The sequence below is a fragment of the Echinops telfairi genome, unplaced genomic scaffold (assembly GCF_000313985.2).
Source record: "Echinops telfairi isolate 266 unplaced genomic scaffold, ASM31398v2 ScPeMD7_7410;HRSCAF=8448, whole genome shotgun sequence".
NCBI lineage: Eukaryota > Metazoa > Chordata > Mammalia > Afrosoricida > Tenrecidae > Echinops > Echinops telfairi.
This window is the reverse complement of record NW_022111310.1, coordinates 10844388-10867156: the sequence shown is the minus strand read 5'-3', so window position 1 is coordinate 10867156 and position 22769 is coordinate 10844388. Positions and strand designations below refer to the sequence as shown.

The window sequence follows — 22769 nt, the reverse complement described above, 5'->3', positions numbered from 1 at the left end:
GAAGGAAGGAAGGAAGGAAGGAAGAAAACTGGGCTAGTGGCACCGTTTTGGAGACTTGAGCCAACATCTAAAATGAAGTAAAGTCAAAGGTGTCCCCATTCTCATCCCACCCCGTGTACAAAGATCCGTACCCCTTGAACAAGGGTGGTTGTATGGTCAATTTGAAATTTCCAGGAGCCGTTTGATTTTAAGTCACCCAGTTTTCTAGTTGGTCCCTTTGGATGACCACTTCACAGGCAGATCGCTCTGTCCCTGCTTAGAGGATTCCAGTACACAAGCCCGGGACACGCCAACGTGCTGGTGGGAGAAGCTGTCCACTGCTGTGCCCCCGGTTGCTATTGCTCTGCAAACAGGCAGGCTTCAGTCTTTAATGAGGAAAAGGAGAAGCTTTCAGTCACCGCGAACTGGCAAACAGAAAGCAAGAAGGGCAGATGACAAAAGTACATTCTCGTATCCTGAGGGAAAGTGCGAAGCCCTGATCTAACTTCTGTGCTCAAAACACGATACGCGCTTAGCAGCCCCCGGGAAGCCAGGTGTGATGGCGTAGTTAGAAATGGAACCACTGACTTCTAGGTGTTCAGATGGAGGTCAGAGGGGAGAGGGGAAGCACTTATCAGGACCAGGTGGGGAGGGGGGTTGGAGGAGACGGACCAGCTCAATGGATTCTCGGGGTTGACTTAGAGGCTCGGAGTTTTTGACTGAACCTCTCTTGTACTCCCCAGAGGAAATCAAGTGCCACAGGACTGAGGTTCCTGGGCTCGCCCAGGATGAGCCGTACAGGCGGCTTCTCCGGGGCAGGCTGTACCCTCAGGCGGATGAGGATAGGAAGAGGGGGGGCAGGAGGAGGTATCAGACGACAGCAACGGAACCCACGGGATTGCTCTCAAGAGCTCGGCCAACCCACTTGGGCTCCAGCAAACACCAAAGGGCATGACATGCAGACCCCGAGGGCCGCCGGCAGCCTCCTGCACCGAGAGCAAGGCCCAGACCTCCTGTCTCCAAACTATCCACGTGGGTGGGAACCAGATGGGAAAGCCACCTTCCCCTGAGCGGGGAGCTGTGGAAGGCCAACCTGCAAAGAAATCAGAACAAGCCGAGCCGAGCCAAGCTCAGGAATGCCTGCGTTCTGCTTTGGCCTCTCCCGAGCGGCTTGAGGCAGTGGGGTTAAGGAGGGACGGGCATCGCTGGCACACAAGAACGCTCATGCAGACCTCCGGGGCGCTCACCTTCACGGCGGCTGACACGGCCGGGACGCTGCCGTACTGGACGTGCTTGCGGAGGTGGTTGCAGATGGCTCGCAGCGTCGGGTGCACTTCCACACAGAATTTACACTTGTAGCCCACCACCTTCCTCTCCTTGATCTTTGGCACCTCTTCTAAGTGACCCAAAGGCTGGTAAAATACAGTGGTAGCCATCAGTACTCCGAGCCCTCCCGCAAAGCCGGCATTTATTCTGGTCACTGACTAGCACACGTTTATGTCATTTCGTGCTCATTGTTAAAGCGAGATCGGTGGGTTAAACCAAGGGCAGCATCTCTACGCGAGGGTTTCTTTAGAGGACACATTCGGCCGCGTCGCAGCACGCTGCCCACGACGCAGTCTCTGGCACCAACACGTTACACCTTGCGAGGAGAGAAGATTGCTGTGCAGCCGGCTCTTCTTCGTGGCCCACTGGTTTTCTAACCAGCTCCCACCTCGCGGGTGACACGTTGCATAGCTACGCCATTAATGACCTTCTTGCCAAAACAGAAATACATCTACACATATCTAGTCCTGGCGATGTTAGCTTCACGTAGCAAACACTGGAGACCAAGACATGGCCGAGCAGGGCTACTGATACCAAGAGGCGGCCCGCAACCGCCTGATGGAAGCAAGCAAGCGTTGTCGTGTAACTAGGCTTCAGATAAGACTACTTGGCAGAGAGAAATACACAGAAACCACCCAGACCTCCCCTGGGGAGCCTTGGGAGGAGTCAGAGGGAGGGAGGAAGTGGACTGGGGCCGTGGAGAGGGGTGAGCATAGAATGGGGGATAATCAAGCTCGAAATGCTCAATTGACTTATTGAGCTCTCTGGCAAGCTAAGTCACTAGGAAGCCTGCAGCAGTTTGGCTGGCAACGAAGAAGTGCGTGTGGGCACCAGTGAAGAGAGGCCTCCTGGGGGAAGGGAAATCAAAACATATCCTTACCCTCTCTTGTTTGAAATCTGCAAAAGCACCATCTGCATATTTCTGCTTGCTCAAAAGCTGTTTCCTCCTCTCCTGACGTTTGGCACGCTTCTGGAATTCCTCATTGTGAACGTTCAAGTGCGAGGTCAGCTCCGCTGTGCTCTGCAGTTTGCCATCGCAGTGCTTGCACTGGTAGGCGAAGCCCTGCAAGCGGGGGCCGCTGCTCAGAATGACGAAGTCTCTCTTGAGGTCCCGGCTGTGGTGGTCGGTGTAATGCATGCACAGCAGTTCGGCGGTGCTGAACGAGAGCTTGAAGCATTTGATGCAGCGAAACGGCAGCCACTCCATGTCCTGAGCTTCGCTGTCCACCTCGGCTTTCTCAAAGCTCCCTCGCTCCTCTTCCTCCATCAGGGCCGGCTTCTCGTGCTCGTCGGCGTACACGGCGGTGAAGTAGCTCCCCAGTTTGCTGGCGTGCTGCTTCTTGGGGAAGACCCCCGGGTGACGCTTCATGTAATGGGACACGATGCCCTTCTTGCTGAAAGACTGGAAGGAGCAAAGGGAGCACTTTTTCTTCTCCACGGCCCGCCGGAGTTCCTCGCTCAGCTGCGGGGAGTCGTCCTTGGGCGGGGAGGGGATGATCACCTTGTTGGGCTTGTCGCTGATGGTCCTGGAGGCTGCCAGGCAGTGGGTGTAATAGGCGTCGATGTCATGGCGCTTCTGGTAGTGGGCCGCCAGCCCTTTGCGGATGGGGTTGGTGTAGGCACAGAGGGCGCACTTGAAGAGGTTGTTCTTGCCCTCCGGCTGGGCTCGGACGTTGTTGTGCTTGATGCGGTAGTGCCTGGCTATCCCCTTCCTCGTGGAGCAGAAGTATTTGCAGAGCTGGCACCGGAACACCGTGTGGGAGACCAGGTGCGAGGTAGAGAAGTGAGCGGTGGACTCGGGCTCCTCTCCCACCTCCTCCTCGGTCATGGAGACTTGGGAGGGGCTCACTTCCGCGGTTATCTCGGGCTCCAGGGTCAGTGACAGCTTCGGGGGCGACTGGGAAAAGACATCAAATTCAGGCTGGTTGTGGTACTTCTCGTAGTGGATTTTGAGTTTCTCCAGCGTGCCATGGGTGTACGGGCAGAGTTTGCAGCGGTAGGCACCGTACCCTTGCTTGAAAATCCTGCTGGTCTCCTCCACGTCGTTCTGAGACAGGTCCGCGGACTGCTCCACGTCGTGCACAAAGTCCTCGGCGGTCACCTTGATGGACGGGTGTCGCTTCTGGTAGTGGGTCAGGACGCCATGAATGCGGGTGTTGATGTAGGGGCAATGCCTGCACTTGTAGACGGCACCTGGGTTGATGTCGATGTCCTGGGCGAAGTCGGCAGCCTTCACTTTCATGCCAGGGTGCTTCTTCCCGTAATGGGTGAGCAGGCCGTGCAAGTTGTTGTACTCAGACTGGCAGACCGTGCACTGGTAGGGGGTGGAGGAGATGGCGGGATTGGCAGAAGTGAGCTGGATGCTTTTCTCAGGGGAGAGTCGGGCATCCTCCGGGCATTCGGCCTCCACCTCCGGGATTGGGATGGGCAGACTGTTCTCACAATTCAAAGGAACCCCCAACTCTTCCGGCGGGGGCATGGGGTTCTCGATGACATCATTCTCCTTGATGATATCCAGCAGTACTGACTCATCACCATTCATGGCCCACGGGTGGAATGCCTGGTAGTGATTGGTGATGTCCCAGATGGAGGCGGCCTCAAAAACACAGTCCCTGCATCTATACGTTTTGGCTTCAACTGGCATTGCTAGGGAGGGAGGGGACGGGTCTGGCCCAGCCCAGAGCTTGGTAGCCATGTAAGTATAGTCAACATAATGCTCAGGATGCCTCCTCTGGTAATGCAGGAGCAAACCACTGGGCTCCGTGTGGGAATAGATGCACCACTCACAGTGGTAGCCGGCTTCTATCAAACCATCTAGAAACGCCCATCGCATGATGGACGTGACCGTGGCCTTCAGGGAAGGGTGGTCTTTCTTGATATGCTTCCTCAGTGCATAGAAATAGGGGGAGGTATAAGAGCACTGCCTACATTTGAGTGCTCGGAGTTTAGCTTTGTCCCGCTCGACATTAGGCGAGGGGACCAGCATGCAGCTGGCCGACTTCTGGTTCCTGTCACAGAGGCTTCGGATGGTGGCTGTGTGCTGCCGGATCACGTCTGCATTGGCCTTGAAGTCTCGGTGCTTCTTCTGGTAATGAATGAGTACGCCTTTGACCGTTCGGTTCCCATAATCACAGTGCTGGCAAAAGAACATCTCAGTCTCCACGGGAGGGGCATCTCTCTCTGAGCTGCTGCGGTTCAGCTGCTGCATGGGGGCGGGTGGCCGGGGGGAGCCTTGGGGGCCCTCGGCCCCTCTCATCATGGCGGCTGTGGGAGGAGCCTGCCTGATATATTTGGCAGTAACCTTTATTTCTGGGTGTCTTTTCTGGTAGTGGACAAGCACTCCCACTACGGACCGATTGCTGTACGAACAGTGCTTGCAGTAGTAAAGCTCAGTACTGAGGTCTGGTGGCGGGGGTTGTGGGGGGGGTGGGGAACCCATGTTGGACATGTTGGGAGACATTGGAGCACCCACCTCAAATGACAATTGAGAAAGGGCAGATCCCCTGTCCACAGACACCATTCGCATGGTTTTCTGGATCCTAAAGTAGGAGGCCTTTTCTTCTGGGTGTTTCTTCTGATAATGAACCAAGACAGAGTGCATGTTGGGGCTTGCAAACGAGCAAACGTCACAATCATAGACCACGACGGTGTTAACCGCGGGATCTTTCTGATTCTCACATTCTGGAGTAAACGGCTTCGAAGGAGTGTTTTTGTTAAACGCAGACGACAGGCCGCCGCCACGAGCCACCGGCGTCGAAGTCACCATGCTCTTGGGGGCCGAATTCAGAATCTCCCGCAGGGTCTGGGATTCGGTGTTCAGCCCGTCCTGCTGCTCCACGACATAGCTGGAGAAGATCATGGCGTTGTTGATCTTCACCGTGGGGTGCATTCTTTGGTAATGGGGCATCAGGCTTCTCACATTCGGGCTCGTGTAGGAACAAAACCGACACCGGTAGATCAGGTCCGAATGATCAAAGTTGAGTACATTCATGGCTTCTGGGTGGTGCTCACCGTAATGCTGCTGGAGATCTTCAAAGTTGGTGTAATCGATGTAGCATTCCAGGCACCTGTACACTGCACTGTGGTCGTTGGGGTCCAAGATGTACCTAAAGCTGAACTTAATGTACGGGTGCATCCGCTGGTAATGGGTGCTGACACTCCGGGCCGATTTGTTGTTAAAGTCACAGTGTTTGCAATAGTAGAGTCTTCCCAAGTCGCCAAAGTCGGGGTTTTCGTTGTGGTGCTCAGTTCCATAGATCGGAGGCTGGGCGTTCAGCAGAGAGGTATTGGCCACCTGGTGATCTTTCAGGCTTGCGGCCGAGCCATAGTAATCCTCTTCGTCTTCGGAAAGCGTGAGCTCGATCTCAGCTCCGTTGGTGGTGTTGTAATCGTGCGCGATATTCCTGAAGTTAGGTTCCTTCTGGGGCTCACTGGCGTCTCTCGCCCAAATCTGTTGGGCGGAAAAGGCAGTGGGAACCTCCAGGATTGGTTCTGTGGGCTCTTCTTCCCGGTCCAACTCAACCTCTATCTCCACTTCATTGTCTTCCTCTTCCTCCTCATCATCCTCCACATTGATCACGGCGTCTTCCTGCTGCTTGGTTTGGTTAATTTTGCTCTGCAGGTTGCTGGCAATCTCGTCGATTCTGGTTCTCTTCTTCACGGGCGATAAGTCCAGAGGGAAGTCGCTAGTGAGCTTCCTGGAGGCCTTAGCTACAAAATTGTTCTTGGAGGACAACCCAAGAATTGAGGTCTGGCTTTTCTTCACAGTGTTGCTGGAAGAGGGGTGGCTCTCCGTTTCACTTTCCAAGGGGAGGCTTGATGAGGGCTGCCCCTCGAATTTGGACAGGTTGTCACAGAAGGAGTGTTTGTGCTGCTGATGGACGCGGAGCCCTTTCAGAGTCATGGTGGAGTAATTACACATGGTGCATTTGTAAGGGTGCAGGGGTGGGGCTTGCGAAGGCGGCTGCGGTGGCTGGGTTGGCGGCGGCTGGGGTTGTGGCTGGGGTGGCAGCTGATGGGGTGGCTGTAGCTGCGGTGGCTGGGGCTGCGGCGGTGGCTGGGTCTGCGGTGGCGGCGGTGGTGGTGGTGGTGGGGGGGGCGGTGGTGGCTGCGGTGGCTGTTGCTGCTGCAAAGGCTCCAACATGACCCCTGCCTTTCTACCGTTCATGCTCGGGCTCTCGTAAGACACCACCCCTTCATTCAATGAGGAAGAAAGGCCTTCGCTCTGGGAATTCACAGCATCCCAATCGGAGGCTGTACCCGTGTGACACTGTTTGTGAGCCCCAAGTTTCAACGAGCTCTTGCAAGTAAACGGACATTCGTCACATTTGTAGACCGCGATCTTTCCAGATAAGTGGATGTTTTCAATGTGACGAGAGATGCTACGCCGGTGCATGGTGAGGAAAGGGCAGAAGGGACACTGGAACCTATTCATGAATCTTCTAAACGGTATCCCTTTGGTCTCCAACAACTTGTTGCCATCTGAGCCCATCAGCTGCTCGGCAGACAGCCCCGAGGCCTGGTGATCCATAGAATTCAAGCCATTCTCACTGTCTATTTCATTTAAATCTTCATCAGAACTAGAGTCATTTAGCATGCTGTTCGTTTCCAGGTCAGTAGGAGAATTTGTCATGTCAGACATTCCATAACGGGATCTTTCGGACAGGTTCACGAGGCCAGAATTGTGAGGTGACTTCGGCTTCATCGGCGGATAAGACATGGGAGAAAACTTGGAAGCTGAAGAAGAATTGGGCCTCATGATGGAGTTTCCCACGGAGCTCCGGAAGTTGGAGACATTCGTGTTAGGGATCTCCCGGCTGGCCGAGTTCACAGGCAGATAGGTGGAGTTGGACGGGGGGCTGGGGGCACTCTGGGTCGGCGCCTCTGGTAGATTAGGCCCCTCCTGGTGCTGTCTGAGACTAGAAAGGATCTTGACCATGCTGCGGTGCTTCTTCATCATGTGATCACACCAGCGTTCTCGGCGGGGCGTCTGGTAGCTGCACCACTCACAACAAAAGTTGCCTCGAGACTTTGTCAAAGGCTTCACCATGGATTCCAAGATGCTGCGCTCCACGACCTCGGCGGGGAGCTCCTTACAGGGGTCCTGCAGGGACATGGGCGGAACCACGGGGTCTGGCACTGGAGCGGGAGCGGGAGGTGGAGCGGTCGACTCCTTCAGATTGTTCTTGTGATACATCTTCTGATGCTTCAGGATTCTTGCCCTTCTTGGTGACTTGTATGTGCAAAACTGGCAAGAGAAGACCTTTCCAAATCCCTCGTGCATCATGATGTTATAATTTAAGGATCCTGGAGCAGGAGGTCCTGCTGAACTCTCTTCAGCCTGCGTGCCATGGACCTTCCTCGTGTGTTCTATGAGGAGGTTTTTTGACCTGAAATAGCGGATGCAGAACTTGCACTGGAAAAACTTGCTTGTTGGTTTGGGATTGGGGGCAAGATGCTGACCATAATATCCTGCACTGTGGCCATAGTAACTTCCGGTACCCAGTGCAGCTGCATTTTGACCTAAAGGAAAAGCAGGAAGAGAAAAATTAGTAAGCAAATACAAATGAAGAAACTCATCATCCAACTCAGTTCCATTTCGATTTTCCTTCATGAATAAGCATCCCACTCAAAAAAAAAAAAAAAAAAAGAGCCAGAGTCTGGCAGTGAGGTCTTCAGGAGGATTTCAGAGTGTGAACGAACAGCCCTGTGTTGCCCCCTCTCATGGATTAAGATACGGGTGTAGGTACAGTACTCCTCGGCTCCACAAAGGAGCCATGCAGCTGGATAAACACAAGTTTCACGAACGTTCATCTTCATTCTAGAGCTTCTCGAGATTCTGCCTGGTTCGAGAAGAGAAAAAAAGCTGGCGACAGGAGGAAGCTGAGGGGTCAAGAACCTAAGAGACTCGAGGAGAAGCACGATACACAAACCCCCAAAAAATGGCTCGAGAGGGCAAGAGACTCCGTAGAAGCCAGGTGTGCCAAGAATCATGGCTCCGGGCTAAAAATCCATGAGAGCAATGAACATCTATCCAATTGGCTGAGTTTTGTAGAGACTCACCTGATAAATCCTCTGCAATTGCAAATTCATCCTTTATAGAAGAAAACTCCACCTCTGTCTGGTTACTGGCATTCATGGACCCAGATCGTGGCTCATCGACGTCGTCCTCGGCCACATCAGTGGGCTGCAGAAAGGCCGTGTGGACATCCTGAATGTGTGCCTTCAGCTCTTCGTAAGATGGGGCCCTGAAGTCGCAGCCATCACACTGGAGCACCTCCATGGCCTCGGTCTACCCTCTCACATTAGGGACCTGTGGCAGAAGTCAGAACAGACCACCTTCAAGGACACGAACCAAAGCTATGCCCCAAGCTAAGGGAACGCAAGTCCATTAGCCAAGAGGGCAGGGGTGGAACGCAAAGAAATAGCAACTGGCACAACGGCCAATAAGAGGCAGTCAAACATAGTAAAACTGATGTCCTGGACTTCATGACTTCAAAGGAGGGGGAGAAAAGAGATTTTTTTTAAAAAAATTTTCGGGCTTGATAAACGTTACCTTCAAATGTCATTTGTCAAGGAAATCCTTAGGCCTTTCAAAGTTTTAGTAGTTTGTGAATTTCTCAACTGAATTCAGATTTCTTGGTAGGTTGATAATGTTCTAGGGCTCAGAAGTAAGTAAAGTGGACGTCCATGCAGGGGTCGAGGGGCAGGGCACTATCTTTATGAGTTATCTTAATATCATTATATAGTTGCATTATCACCATATAATAAAATGACACTGGAGCTCAGGAGAAAGCTCTGTATTGTCATTATCTTGGTATCTTAGTTGATTAATATTGGGGTATACTTCTTTCCTTCCTTCCCCTACCTCGTCTTTTTCCTTCCCCCTCTAGCTCTCTCTTGAGCTAACTGATTATTTATCCTTTTACTATCTGCCAATTTCAACCTCACAGCTTCTCCAAGCCAACTGGTCCCAAAATGTTTCTCATGAGATTTTCCAGCTACCATCTTTAGGTGACAATCATGCAGCACCTTGATGCCTCGATTTCCAAGGCCCCAGGGCTTGACATTTTGAAGAGGGGCTTCAACTTCATGACTTCACTTGGCCCCTTCTCTCCTTTACAAATGTCGAGCACATACTTGGTGCACCTGCTGTGGAATAAAGCAAAGCTTGCCCGTGCCCCTGCCTTCTGCTATTGACTGTGCCCCTGGAATATTCGGGAAGCAGCACACTCACCTCTGAGGAGGGTGCCACCATTAAGGAGGGGCGTCTTCCTTCCCATCTTAGTAAATCTCCCCGGTCGAGATACACAGAGATTACCTCAGTGAGTTTCTTCAGCAAGCCCACCACAAACTCCCTCTAACGAGTCATTGTAATCTAGAACCAGATGGCCAACAAGTGAGGCTGTAGCCAAGTCTGTTTTATGATACAACTGTCTTCGGCTCTATTGTAAGAGATAAAGTAGTGCTGCAGGAGGAGCAAAGTGCACCCAGAGGGTGTCAAGGCAGTGAAAGTGGCCCATCGTCTACGGAAGAATGTTCCCCCTGGTCGCCTGCTAAAATAACCTCTGGCCGGCCTGGCTGGGGACAGCCAGCGCTTGCAGAGTGAGACGCAGCTATTCACCTCCTGTCCTGTCCCCCAGCCACCGATCCTTTGCAGTAAACATTGAAGTGGGCGCCGGTGTCCTTTCAGCTAACTGAGTCGAGTCTTAATATTCCAGATACACAAGCTTTTATGTCTAAGCACCAACCCAAATTGTGTGGAAGAGGTTGCTATCAGCTCTGGATCAAATTACAGCAGTCACCCAGGCCCCGCCCCACTTCTCCTTTCGCACAGTCCATTAGACCTGAAAACAAATTTTTCCATGGTGCAGACGACTCCTGCATTTAGAACACTTTAGAGGGAGGGGTGGGGGGAGAAAGCAGATCATCCAGTGTGCGCTCCCCATCCCCCCAGCTTAGTCCTTTCATCTCAGCCACACAAGCCACAGCTCTGCTGAATGTGTTTATCACACTTTCAGGAGATAGGCGCTCCTGCGTCACTGAACCTCTAAGACTCCCTAAGCTGCCCCAGTCCTCGAGCGTCAGGAGCAGCCATTTTAGCTCAGAGCTTCTCCTCCGTGCACAACATGGCCTCTCTTGGAGTCTGCTGGGCTGACAACCGGAGATGAATGTGAGGCGCAGGCTGGCCTCCTCCGATGCTCTTCCCTTGCCCAACAAAGAAGGGACTGTGTGCACTGCTTTCCCAAAAGCAGCACCTTTCTCCTCCTGAAATGTCATTCACCAAGATCTCCCTCCTTGGGTCTTTTATGCCATGATTGATAGGCTTGTTCGTTAGTCCCAGCAAAGCACTGGTTAGCGCAGGGCTTCCCTGGACCAGACCCTGTTCTATCGCAGGACTTGGGGCTGGGGTAGGGGGACCTCCAGAATGCTTTGACTTCTTGGGAGTCGTCCTTCCACCCAGAAGACATACCATCCGACTCTGCTTGCCAGATTCCAAAGTCTAATGACCTTTGTTAATCACCAGCCAGTCTGTCTGCATCAGCAGACCCTGCCAACAGACACACCCTTCAACACAAAGGCTGTAGCCATTCCTTTTAAAAGAGGTTCTCTGAAAGCTCCATTGTGTAGCCCAGAGGAAAACAAAATCTCTTCCCTTCAAAACTTCAAGCCTTTAGAAATAATGCAACAAAAGGCTTTCTGCTGCGTGTCTTTTGGAAAGTTGGAGCCTGGTTTGCACAACACCGACGAAAATGACGGTTCGGCACCAGAAAAGCGGGGCATCTCCGGCACGAAATCACACCCCCCCAGAGGAAATCCATCTCTGAGCAGTTCTCTAGCAGCTTGGCATCTTCTAAAGCCATTATCGGGGAAGCTCACTTCCGTGGAGGCAAACACAAACCAACAGTCTCCTTGTTCTGCTGCGGGAGATGAAAGGGTTATGAAATCAGGGAGAAAGAAAAAAAAAAAAGAAGCGCTGATTTGGAAAACGATGAGAAGATGAAAGTGATTTCTTAATGGGTTCTAGCTTTAATGTTGTTGCGTCTCTCTAGCTCAAAACATAGCTGGAAGCCTTCGAAGGGGCGAGTCCTCAGGCAGAGAAAATCGGCATCGGGTCCATCTGGATGGCCTGCAGGTTGATGTTTTTACCAGTCCTGAAATGAAGTTGTAGCTTACTTTGACAGACATTTTGCTTTGGGGGGCACGTTTCTCCTGAAGATGCCACCACATGAAGAAGGCAGAGATTGCCAGCATGGCCTATCCAACCCAAGAAACAAAATCTTGATGTATCAAGAGTTGGTAGATGTGCCATGTACAAGAGGTGCGAGGGGGAGGGGAAGCAGGGAGTCAGGAAGGGCGGAGACTGAGAGCTGGACCTGAGGGTGGCCCATTGATCAACCAAGGAGGACGTTGGCAGTCCCCTGAAGACAATACAATGAGATGCAAGCTCTGCACATTAGACTCCGTATCAGTCCAGAAAGAGCAGCAACCCCAGAGAGTCTAAAACAGACAATGATCTGCTACAAAAACGATCCTTTGAAAGCCTTGACCTCCTGTCCATTTAGTTTCATTTAAAAATGCAGCCAGAATGAGATTACCACTATATACATTTTTTTTCTTCCCAATCAGCAACATCAAAAGCAGAAGAGGAAGTTCCTGAAGTAGCTAACAAAAATGCTCTTTCAAAAGGTCGTGGGATGAATCTACACATCAACCCTCACCTCCCTGTCCCCAGTAGGCATTGCCTTACATGCCCCTCAAGGTCAAACCGGCTTCAGCTAACAAGGCTCTCAATATCATCCGTGACGATGTCCTGCTAGGGTGGATGCGGATTGGTCCTGCAATGAAGAATCTGCCATCTAATGTGATTGATGGGTCTGCCCACCCCAACCCCCCACCCCCACCCCCGCCCTAGATCATTCTACTGATTCATTATTCTTCAGGACAGAACTGCCAGTTCTTGGTTTGCTCCATTTGTAATTCTAGTTTGGGGATTTTGAAATGCAGGGCTCTTATAGAAACCCCAAATCCAACTGTCCTCATGTGATAAACTCTTGATGACACACATTTAACGACTAACCCAGGGATCTTGTTAAAGATCTGGAATATGTACCCGGGAAAGGGGAAGAGGAAATTATGGACGTAGACTGCTCTTCCTCAATCTTAAAAACCCAAGTTTTAATTTATACCATTGGCCTAGACACTCTCTGTGCTTAGAATGCCAGGATCCATTATGTCATTGCTTCCTTCCTGAACTGGTGAAAAGAGACAAACCACAGTGTCATTGCGCGGCCTTCCACTCACTGCTCAGATGTGACCAAAGGGAAGAGTGTCCTTGATGTTCCACAGCACGTCCCAAACTCTGCTCCCATCAACCCTTGGCCAGGTCTGCTTGGCTCATTCAGTTCCCCTGGCTCAGAAGTGTCAGCGTGGCCCTCAAGTCAAACGTCAACTGTATCCAGGAAGTGTCCAAGCACACCTCTTGCCGGAACCCAACCGCTTCTCTGCCTGAAGGGCTGCAGACCAGAAATAACGCTGTGAAACGCCACAGCCATGTGACTCAGCAGCAACTAATTATAACCTTACAGCCTAGGAGAAATAGAACCAGGGACACCACCAGGTGCTTGTCTTCTGGCCACTCCAGAAACCTAGTTTCATATCTAAGACACTGAGCTCCACAGTTCTCCTGAACCCTAATTCTAAGGAAAACAAAACTCTCGTTAGCACCTATTGTTGGTGCATTTCTTATGTTTTCTTATGGATGGAAGATACAATTATTCAAGGGCAGGTGGTAATGGTATGCATAAACAGAAATTATTTCAGCTACAAAAGACACACAGAATAATCCAAAAATCCAAAGACTACTCTACAAACAGATTCAGATCCTGAGAACAAAGAGTGGTGGGTTGCGCTGGGAAGTTAATCGATGTAATCGATGAAGCCCAGACCATGGTGTGGGAAGATGGATAAATAAGCATTTTAATCTTGAATAGGAAATAACAACAACAACAGCCACTCTTAGCAACAAGCAAATTTAATCATTTACTCTTGCCATAGCTAACGTGAAAGTTCTAATATTATAAAAATAATTTAAACCATCTTTCCAAACAGTACTGAATTGAATTTGAGATGAACTTTACCCTTTAGGAATAGAAGCTATGGAATAAAGCCTATGGATATAAAAAGAGTGCTGTCTCCCAGCAAAAAAGGGTAATTTTCTTTTTATGAATTTGGAGTCGGACATAGACACATGCACCCCAAATTTAACAACAGCTCTGGGAGGGTGGAATCAGTTCTCTCCTGAATATAACTGGCATATGTACTCATCCCATGTGCTCGTTCTTAAAGAGCCTCTGACAACAAGCTACCTCTCTCGATCCCACAATAGTTGGTCCTACTCTAGATGCTTGCTCACCATGTGGTGTCTTCAAATGTCCTATCAAATGTTTATGCTGTTTGCTACATGATCTTAGCAGTTCTGTGTGCTCTTGGCAATTCACACTAATGAAAGGTTTAACATATCAGGGAGGATAAATAATTAAGGAATTCAGAAGGGAGACACAGCTGTTCTTCAAAACCAAATTTTCAGAAGAGAAAGGATTAATTTGCAGTCACATATGTAACCCCCGATGTGAGACTGGATTTAAATCGGGGAAGAGAAATACCAGGAGAGCTTGAGTTCTGCCAAGGCCAGTGGCCTCTGTTCTATGTGGCTGGCCATCAGTGGGCCCTCGCATGTGAACTGAATGTCGGAGGCAGACAATCTTCGGATTAGCCCACTCACTCTGGCGAAGGATGCCAGTTCATAGGTTATCTCGTATTTTAGGTTCATTCTCCTGTTTAAAGTTTTCACATATTAAAGAGCACATTGGAGAAATATTTCATCACCGATACCTTTAGGACCATTACTAAAATGAAATGAGCATCCAGGAATGCAATCCAAGTGACTAAACAATGTCAAATATGTAAATAAGAAGCCATTCTTATTTACAGGTAGCGAGTGTCTAACACAGAAAGGGATGGTACATACCTTCTGGAGAATTCATGCATTCCTTTGCAATGATATAAGGCCGACTGAGGCCAACGGGCCAGTAAAGAGCCTGCCAGCTCTCCGGTCCTTGGAAAAGGAAGCTTGTGATTTGAACAAGGAGATAAAAGAGGAACGAGAAGGGACAAGAAAAGAAAGGGAGGAAGCAGGGTGACATTTCAGTCATTTTAGACCATTGTTTTTAAAGGGGGGACCTGCAGTTCACTAGATAAACCTACTTCGCTGAAGTGTCTTGACACTTCTTGAGATGTGGCTCAGAAACATAACAAAGCGAAACAAACCCAAGATTACTCCCCACACTAAGATTCTCAGAACACAATCATGGCAAATGAGTTCCCAGCTCACCATGTTCTTAGAAAGGATGGAGAACTATTCTTGGTGTCAAATGAATAAATTAGGAGGCAAGAAAAAAATGGACAGAGGAATTTTCTGAAATGTCATAAGTTCATCAGAAAGTTCTGTGGAAACTTTGCAGCCGTTCTTGCTCTAGAATTTAGGACAAGAGGTAACTGGCTCCTCTCCGTTAGAGCCAAACCTCACCCGAAGGCAGAGACAGAAAATCATGGGTTTCCTTTAAAGGCTCTTCAGAATTCTGGCTGGGTTCCTAAACACGCTTTTCACACTACAAGAACTCTCATTACAAAAATTGTAAAACTTAAGAGAAGTGGCAGATAGGCTGCTGGGTCTTTATTATAGAACTGATTGAGATGCGGGGTAAGCAGATGCTGCGATAAAAGTCATGTTGCACATCATGAAAGACCAGAATGTGCAGAGCCCCTGCCTACCCTGGATCTCCCAGCCTGATCTCAGGCCTGGAATCTGGCTTCATGGCCATATCTGCTCCTAGAATATACGGCCAAGCCAACCACATAAAAATCTAAATTCGACATTTTTTAATGAATGAACCCAGAAACCAATTGTCTTCCTCTCAACCACCAAAGAAGAAAAAAAAAGGGGAAAACAAACAAACAAACAAGCACATTTCTGGCATGTAATACATTAACCAGTATAAGAAAGTTGTCCCCTACTGAGTTCTTGCATTTGGGAAGAAGTTCACCAAACCCCAATCTAATCATTCTGGGATTTGCTTGCTATCTTATGCTCACGTTTTGCCCAGACATTTCTGACAAGTCACTTTCTTTGGATGAGAATTGGTCTGAGTCTGCCTGTATTAGTGGCACACCAGGTTCCGATACAATGGACAATGGTTCCAGTCCAATTTTTTAAATCTGAGAAAGCTGATAACCTAAGCCTGGCACCTGGCACTGTGCTCACTCTCTCACTCTCTCCGCCCCCTCCTCCCCCCCCCACCCCCCCCCCCCCCCCATTTCTCCAAACCATCGTTCTTTATCTAATTACTCATCAGAATGGAAGCTCCAATCAAACTACTTTCTGAAAAAGCAACGGATGGCTCAAGCTCATTGTGATCATGTACACTTTAAAGTCTTCTGACCCAAGGAAATGGTGAGAACCCACCTCTTGGCTTCCACCTATGGCCAAAGCTCCTCATAATCTGACCAATTGGCCCATAAGATGTACTGGTTCTTCCTTAGCATCCCCTACAACAAATTAACAGAGCCTCAGAGTAGAGAAAAATAGCGCATGAGTTTAAATATGGGACTGGCAGGTACCCAAGTCTTAGGTAATGTTTTAAAATGGAAGTTAAAGAATTTATTTCCCCTTAAGACCCCCAATCTATTGTCAGCAAGTCAGTTTATTCCTAAAAATCACCGTACCCAAGAATTTCTAAGCAGAAAGCTTAGGCATATGTATGTCAACACAACAGAATTTATCACCATGCAATAAAAGACTAGAATGTTCCGATACAGTGCTGAGCCAAGCCCAACATTCCATAAATCCTTAATGATAAATCCCACGTTTGCCCAACAAACTTAGATTTTTCAGCCTATTTACCATTAGGCTGTTATAAAAATAATGACAAGGGAAGGGAAAAAAGACTACCGAGCAAACGGAAGAACTGGCTCCCAGCTCACTAAAGCCAACGTGACAGCAGGTATGAAGGCTGCCCGGCATCTTCCCCTTGGGAAAGTCTTCTGGGGCCCCGTCTTTGATCATTTTGCCAAATGAAGAGATTAGGTCATGACGTTCAACATTTTTGTGCAAAGGACCTGTTTTACAAGATTTCTTTCCCAGATTGTGAAAGATCTCCCTCCCCAATTGAAGGCATCCTCTTACTTTTTAGAATTATTCGGAGTCATACAAGTGCCAAATTTATGTGACCAGATTCTCGTCATACAAGTCATGGCTCAAAAGTTCCGGCCTTCAAGAGCCTTTCTTCTGAGCAACTCCCTTTAATGTGACCCTTCCCACTCCCACCATGAAATCAAACCCCCTATCCACCCTGGAGTGCCTGAGTGGTACACGTTTAATGTGCTCAGCTGCTAAGGGAAAGTTCGTAGGTTCAAGTCTAATCAGAGGTGCCAGAGAAGAAACATCTGAAGGTCTTTCCAAAAAAATCACCGCGATGAAGCTCAATGGAGCACACAGCTCTACTGTGACACGCCTGGGGCTGCCATGCGCCAGAACTCACTCACCGAGCAACACGCCTGGCTCTCCTGCATCTGGACTCTCCTCTACAGAACTGCCGAGAACACGTTTCTGTTCTTTAAAGCCACCTGCGCTGTGGTCTTTTAGTGTGACAGCCTTTACAAGTGCTTCCAGGGGTCCTGGTTGGGTTGTCCCTGCACTAGAAGGCCTGTCAGTTCTCTCCCAGCTCAGCGGGTTTATAATTCTAGATCATATCCTATCACAAGTGCTTTTCTGATTTGGGTATGTCACCAAAACTCTTTCAAGAAAATCCATGCCGACAGCATGCGGTGTTTGACTCGTCTGTCTTTGGTGACCTGTACTGTGGATACTGTGGACTTTGTGAGTAAGAGACGGCATCACTAAAAATGGTTCATGTTCTACAAATAACATGTAGCCTGTCTAAAATTGCTGTGAAAAACATGATGCATATTTTCTCCTTTCTAATATGTGAGATGATCTTAGTGAGGAGGCCCCAGGCTGCTCTAAACGACTCTTCAGAAGGCAAGATATGAGCTGATTTTATATCCCCTGGGCCTACCTAGCACAGGCCTGGGCCCTGGTGAGCTTTGTGGAATGGAGACTATGCAAGCCAGCTATTGTGGAGCAAAACAATCCATGTACCAGATAAAACTAAATGTTTAGGAAACTAAACATTCTATAACACTTCCAAAGCTAGGGAAAAACCAAACCCAGGCAAACTTAGTCCTACAGAACATTTCTTCCTCCCCAGCCCCTAATAATGAAGCCACAGCATTTCGCTAACTCCTAGGGATTCCAAGTGCCCAACGAACCTTGACATTTGAGTAGTCGGCCATCCTTTTTCTCACCACCATGTGTGAGGTGGCCGGTGACTGTATTGTTCCACCCCAGTATACCTACTCCTAGTTACCGACCCGCTGGCTACCCAGAATTTCATAGCTAAGAGTAAAAACTCTACTATTCATCTATTTTGAGCATTAACCATGTGCATCTGGCTGAGGCGTGAAGTGAGAGTGACAATGACTGTGATGGCTAGAAGGTTCTAAGTCAATGTGCCTGGGCCATATTTCCCATGGCTTGGCAGTTACCTAATTATGGCACTTGGCAGTTATGTAATGAGGTAGTCATCCTCCATTCCATGATCTGATGTGGAAATCCTCCATGTTTACATGATTTTTACATAAGGACTGGTCTCTGGAAGCTGGACCACGTCAATGCCTGAACCATAGGTATATTGACAGCACTGTGCAAGCTAGCTCACGCTGAGGTGACCCCTGATGCTGCTATCCCCCTTGACTGCACTGGCGACCAACTGGTTCCTTTTTCTTCTTAAAACTTAGTTGGCCCAATTTGTAAAGTACTGCGGAAATGCCGAGGAACAATTCTGCTTTGTCACTCGAAAGAGTGTAATGATTTTCAGTGAAAAGAGTCAGACAGAAGCGCTGCACTTCAAATGCCTAGTAGAGAGGAGATGTCAGGGGTCATAAAGTCTGACTTGGGCTATTCTCTTGATTTTTCAGATCGTGAAACTGCGGTCTCCAGGAAAGTTACCTGCCCAAGACTTCTGGAACTTTCTGAACGAGAAAGGAAACACATCTTCTGAATTTCAATCATTTCTGAAAAGAATACCAACTCTCAAAATACTCTGTCATTGTGACCCTGTTCACCAACAACTGTCCACACTTAGTCTCGTCACGGACACCATGCCCTGGAATTCTCGGAAAGTCTTTGTTCGCCGGGGAGGCCAATTCTAGACTCATCTCCACTGGCTCCTCTGCCCCAATGCACATGGAGTCAGGAGAGTCACTGAAAAGGGACACAATTCTTGGTCTGCAGTTTGCCTGCTCAAAGAACTTCGTAGGCGTGCAGTGTCTTCATACTTTGGAAACACATTTGGAGACAGAACGTTGCTGACAAAGAAATACACAGAAGAACAAGGCCTCTAACACTGAATTATCTTTCTTCAGGATCCAAGCTCATGGAAGCAGAACAAGGTTACGCAGTAGCTATGCCTGCCAAGTCTCCCCCACGAGAAACATCGTCTTGATCCTTATGGAAACTGTGCTGCCAACAGTCACTACGGAGTCTGGCTGAATGCGCCTTAGGGTATCTGGAACTAGCGGGGTCAGTTCCTTTAAAACGTATAGAAGAGCAGTCTAGTCCCACCACAGCATGGCAAGGAAATCATGTCCTCATGGCACATGGAGTGGGTGGCTTGGACCCACAATTCCAGAACGCTGTTGATACTGGATTTCAAATTTGGAAACCGACTGCAACTTGGGAGACTTTCCCACAATTGCTAATATATTTATTTATCATTATTCCTTTCGGATGCTTGTTGAATTTTCAAAAGCTCACAATAGAAGAGAGCTATGGAATAATCTTTAACTATTTAAATATTCTCCCTAAGTGCCTCTTATAAAAGGGTCTCTGTAGGTGGGGTCACATCATTCTGAAGAGGATGGTTTCTTAAATGATGAATATATTGAGTTCCCCATGCTTGCTCATATTTTTCTCAATAGTTTTTTAACCTATATCTTGAAGGTTCGGTGTATTTCTCACCCTTTGGGGTTGTCTACTCCCAAAAGTTTCAATCTCAGAAACCCACAGGGCCAGTTCTACCCTGTCCCATAGGCCTCTATGAATTGGCATGGCCTCCAAGGCGGTGAGAGTTTGTTTGTTTTGTTTTCAAGACAATGGTTCTCGAAGTGTGATCTCTGGAAGCAGCAGCAATTGACATAGTGTTGGAAAGGCAAACTATTGGTTCCACCCCAGACCTGAAGGCTCAGAAATTCTGGGGGTGGGGCCCAGAAATATCAGTTTTTAGTTTCTACACACTCTCCAGGTGTTTCTGAAATTGGCTTAAGTTTTCAGATGGGAGCTAACCTTTTCTTTCTTGTATGTTTCCTTTGTGTTTTAAACCTCCTAGAACAGAGAAGCCCCTTCTCCATTATACTGGAAACCCTTGTTGAGTGAAAGAATACAGTAATAGCCACCCAGTCTTTACGTAATCTCTCAAAACTTAAGCCATAGCCACCCAGTCTTTAAGTAATCGCTCAAAACTCAAGCCAAAGTGACGGCCAAAGTCAATCAATTCTGACTAGCAGGGTAACAACTACACCACCAGGACATAGTCTAGGAGAATCAAGGAGAAGACGAATGTATGAAAATATTTAGCAGTTAATGGGAAAAATATGAAGTTGGATAGCCAAACATCAGAAGCTAATGAGAGTACACTCATAAACAGCAGAGTTCCTGCCCTTGAAAGAGTGAATAATGTGGTCAAAGCAGTGCTGATAATGATACTCATCTCCCTCAAAACATTCCAAACAGTTCATGGCATAATGTCCTTGATATTTCATAATGTCCTGGGACATAGCAGGCAATCCACCAAGAAAATAATATTCTATCCAGAAAATACTGAAAGTCCTCAAAAGTCCAGGTTCTTCCTTGACAGAAGGTTCTCAAAATAAGCAAAACCTTACAAGAAGGCAACTCCAAACATGAACTGGTTATCTGATCATTGCACTACAGCTACAGGGCAGACCGAAGCCTTTGGAAGAAACAGCCTCTGACCAGAATCCCTCAAAAGGATATAAACTTTAAGCTAACCAAGAGACTTCCAAAAAGATGACATTTTTTTCAGATTGCAAGCACAGACTTGGCTGAAGCAAAAGAGTAAGAGGAAAACATACAGAATATAAAATCTGTTCACACCAAACCAGGAGATCAGTAAGGCGCTCAAATCAAAAGCAAGACTTAGAATGACAGCATTCGGAGATAAATTTTATCAGCTGTGTCTTTCTCTGGAACATAATCAGACCCTAAACTGACAAAGGGCAAGAAAATAAAAAGACCAAGCATCAAAATTCAAACTCAGGTTCTGAAAGTAGGATTGATTACTCAGGGTTTAAGGAAAAGCATTCTTAAAGAAATATTACCCTCATGGCTTGGGGGCCAAGAGATAATTCTGATGGCAACGTCACAATCAAGGCTAAGTAAGCTGGACAAACCTGAATGTGGAGCTGGGGGAGGTCACAGGAAGAAACCGAACAGGGTAATGATGGAGGAACCATCTGTTCGGAGAGAGCAAGGCAAAGAAGACAGTCATGCTACAATTATCAGAGATCTTAGTAAAGAGATTAAAAACAATAACAAGGCATCAGGATGAAATAAGGGGGAGCTGGCATTTAAATGAACTGATGACAAAAATAACGCCATTGTAGAACTTGTAAGAAGCCTAGGTGCATGAGGTGAAATGCCAAAGCCGAAAACAAAGTTTACGATGTAGAAAAGTGTCTTCCAAACGCCGCCCAAAATGGAGTGGAAAGGAAACGGAGCTGAGAACACATAAAAAAGATGCCAGGCAAAACAACTCGGAAACAGAGAGCCAACCTCTGAGACAGCTCAAAGGCTTTCTGGAAGCAGACGCAGTGCTTGGTAAGGTAGGGTGTCAACAAGCAAGAGGAAGAGCCTTCATGAGATGGGTTAGTGGAGAGGCTGCAGCAATGGGCTCAAACACAAGGACCGTGAGGCTGCAGTAGACACAGCCAGTTTCGCCTTCTGTTGTACACAGGCTCTCAACGAGTCTGAACCGATTTGGTTGTTGCCAAACCAAACCAAATAAAAAAAGTTGTTCCCAAACCAAACAAATAAAGGAAAAGTTGACATTGTAGGAAAAGGTAATATATATATATATCAACATCAAAATTCAGACATGTAATTTCTTTATATGAAACCCAAGATAGGTGAGTATCTAGAGACAGTAACTGGATGGATGCATAGTTTCTTGGGGTTCTGGCAGGGGAGGCTGGGGGACAACAGAGAGCTCATAATAAAAAAGCATAAGAAGAAAATGTTCTAAAACTGATTGTGGAGATGATCGCACAATTCTTCTTAATGTTTAAATGAACGAATTGTATGATATGTACATTGGATCTTCATAAAACTGCAATTTTTAAAAATTAAGACATGTTAGTGAAGTTGCAGATTTCACAGAAACAATGAATTCTATGTGTGTGTAGACATTTAATTTCAAGGGAGAATGGGGCTAGTCTCCAGCTTCTGCAGAGCAACGTTTGATGATCCAAACCAATAACGCTGTCTTGATAAAGAGCCTGGAGAAAGAACGCAGTTGCATTGCCGGTCCAAAAGGGCATTTCAAGATCTACCGTGAAGTACACTTACACGGATAAGATAATGCCATCTGCTTACAAGGAAGCTCAGTTAATACAATTAATATTCAAATTTATGCACCAAACACTCATGCCAAACATAACGAAAGTGAAGATTTCTACCAGCCTCTGCAGTTCAAAATTGATCACACATGTAATCAGGCTGCATTGGTAATTACTGGTAATTAAAATCTGAACGTTGAAACCCAAGAAAAGCATCCGTGGCTGGCAATTACGGTCTCTGAGATTGAACTGATGCAGAATTTTTAAAGACTAAATAACTATTGACTAAAAGCACCTGTTTTCAACAATATGTATTACATAACAGTATACACATGGACCTCTCTAAATGGAATACACAAAATCAAAGCGGCTTTACCCATGGAAAGAGAGAATGGAGCAAACCGCCAGTTGCTCATGGGCAAGTTTAAGTAGAGGTTTCATTTAGAGATCATCTCCAGAACAGCTTTGGAGGATTGAACACCCATAACTGAAACCCAGACCAGTGGTGGGATGACACGAGGAACAACACACACGAAGGAAACAAGCTCGCTAAAAAGACAGGAAAGAAAGAAAATATCAAACGTAAGAAACGATAAAGAACAAGAAGAGCTCCACAGAAGATTTAAAAGAGTGGCTCAAAGTAAAACATTACAATGACATGTGCAGAGACCTGGAATTAGGAAACCGAAACGGAAACACATGCTGAGCAT

General features: G+C 47.9%; 1 protein-coding gene across 3 annotated transcripts in view; it reads right to left on the bottom strand.

The window, feature by feature from the left end:
* ZNF462 (zinc finger protein 462) overlaps window positions 1–22769 on the bottom strand; it is a 148767-nt gene that overhangs the window by 74088 nt on the left and 51910 nt on the right. For 2 of the 3 annotated variants that reach the window (XM_045296575.1, XM_004710962.2), the window contains exons 2-4: window positions 8368–8617; window positions 2186–7827; window positions 1227–1391 (exon numbers count right to left, since the gene is read on the bottom strand). In XM_045296575.1, coding sequence (XP_045152510.1) covers window positions 1227–1391; window positions 2186–7827; window positions 8368–8587 — 6027 coding nt within the window. In that variant the 5' untranslated portion in view covers window positions 8588–8617. The remainder of the gene's footprint in view (window positions 1–1226; window positions 1392–2185; window positions 7828–8367; window positions 8618–22769) is intronic. The other variant, XM_030887373.2, reaches the window with a different exon arrangement.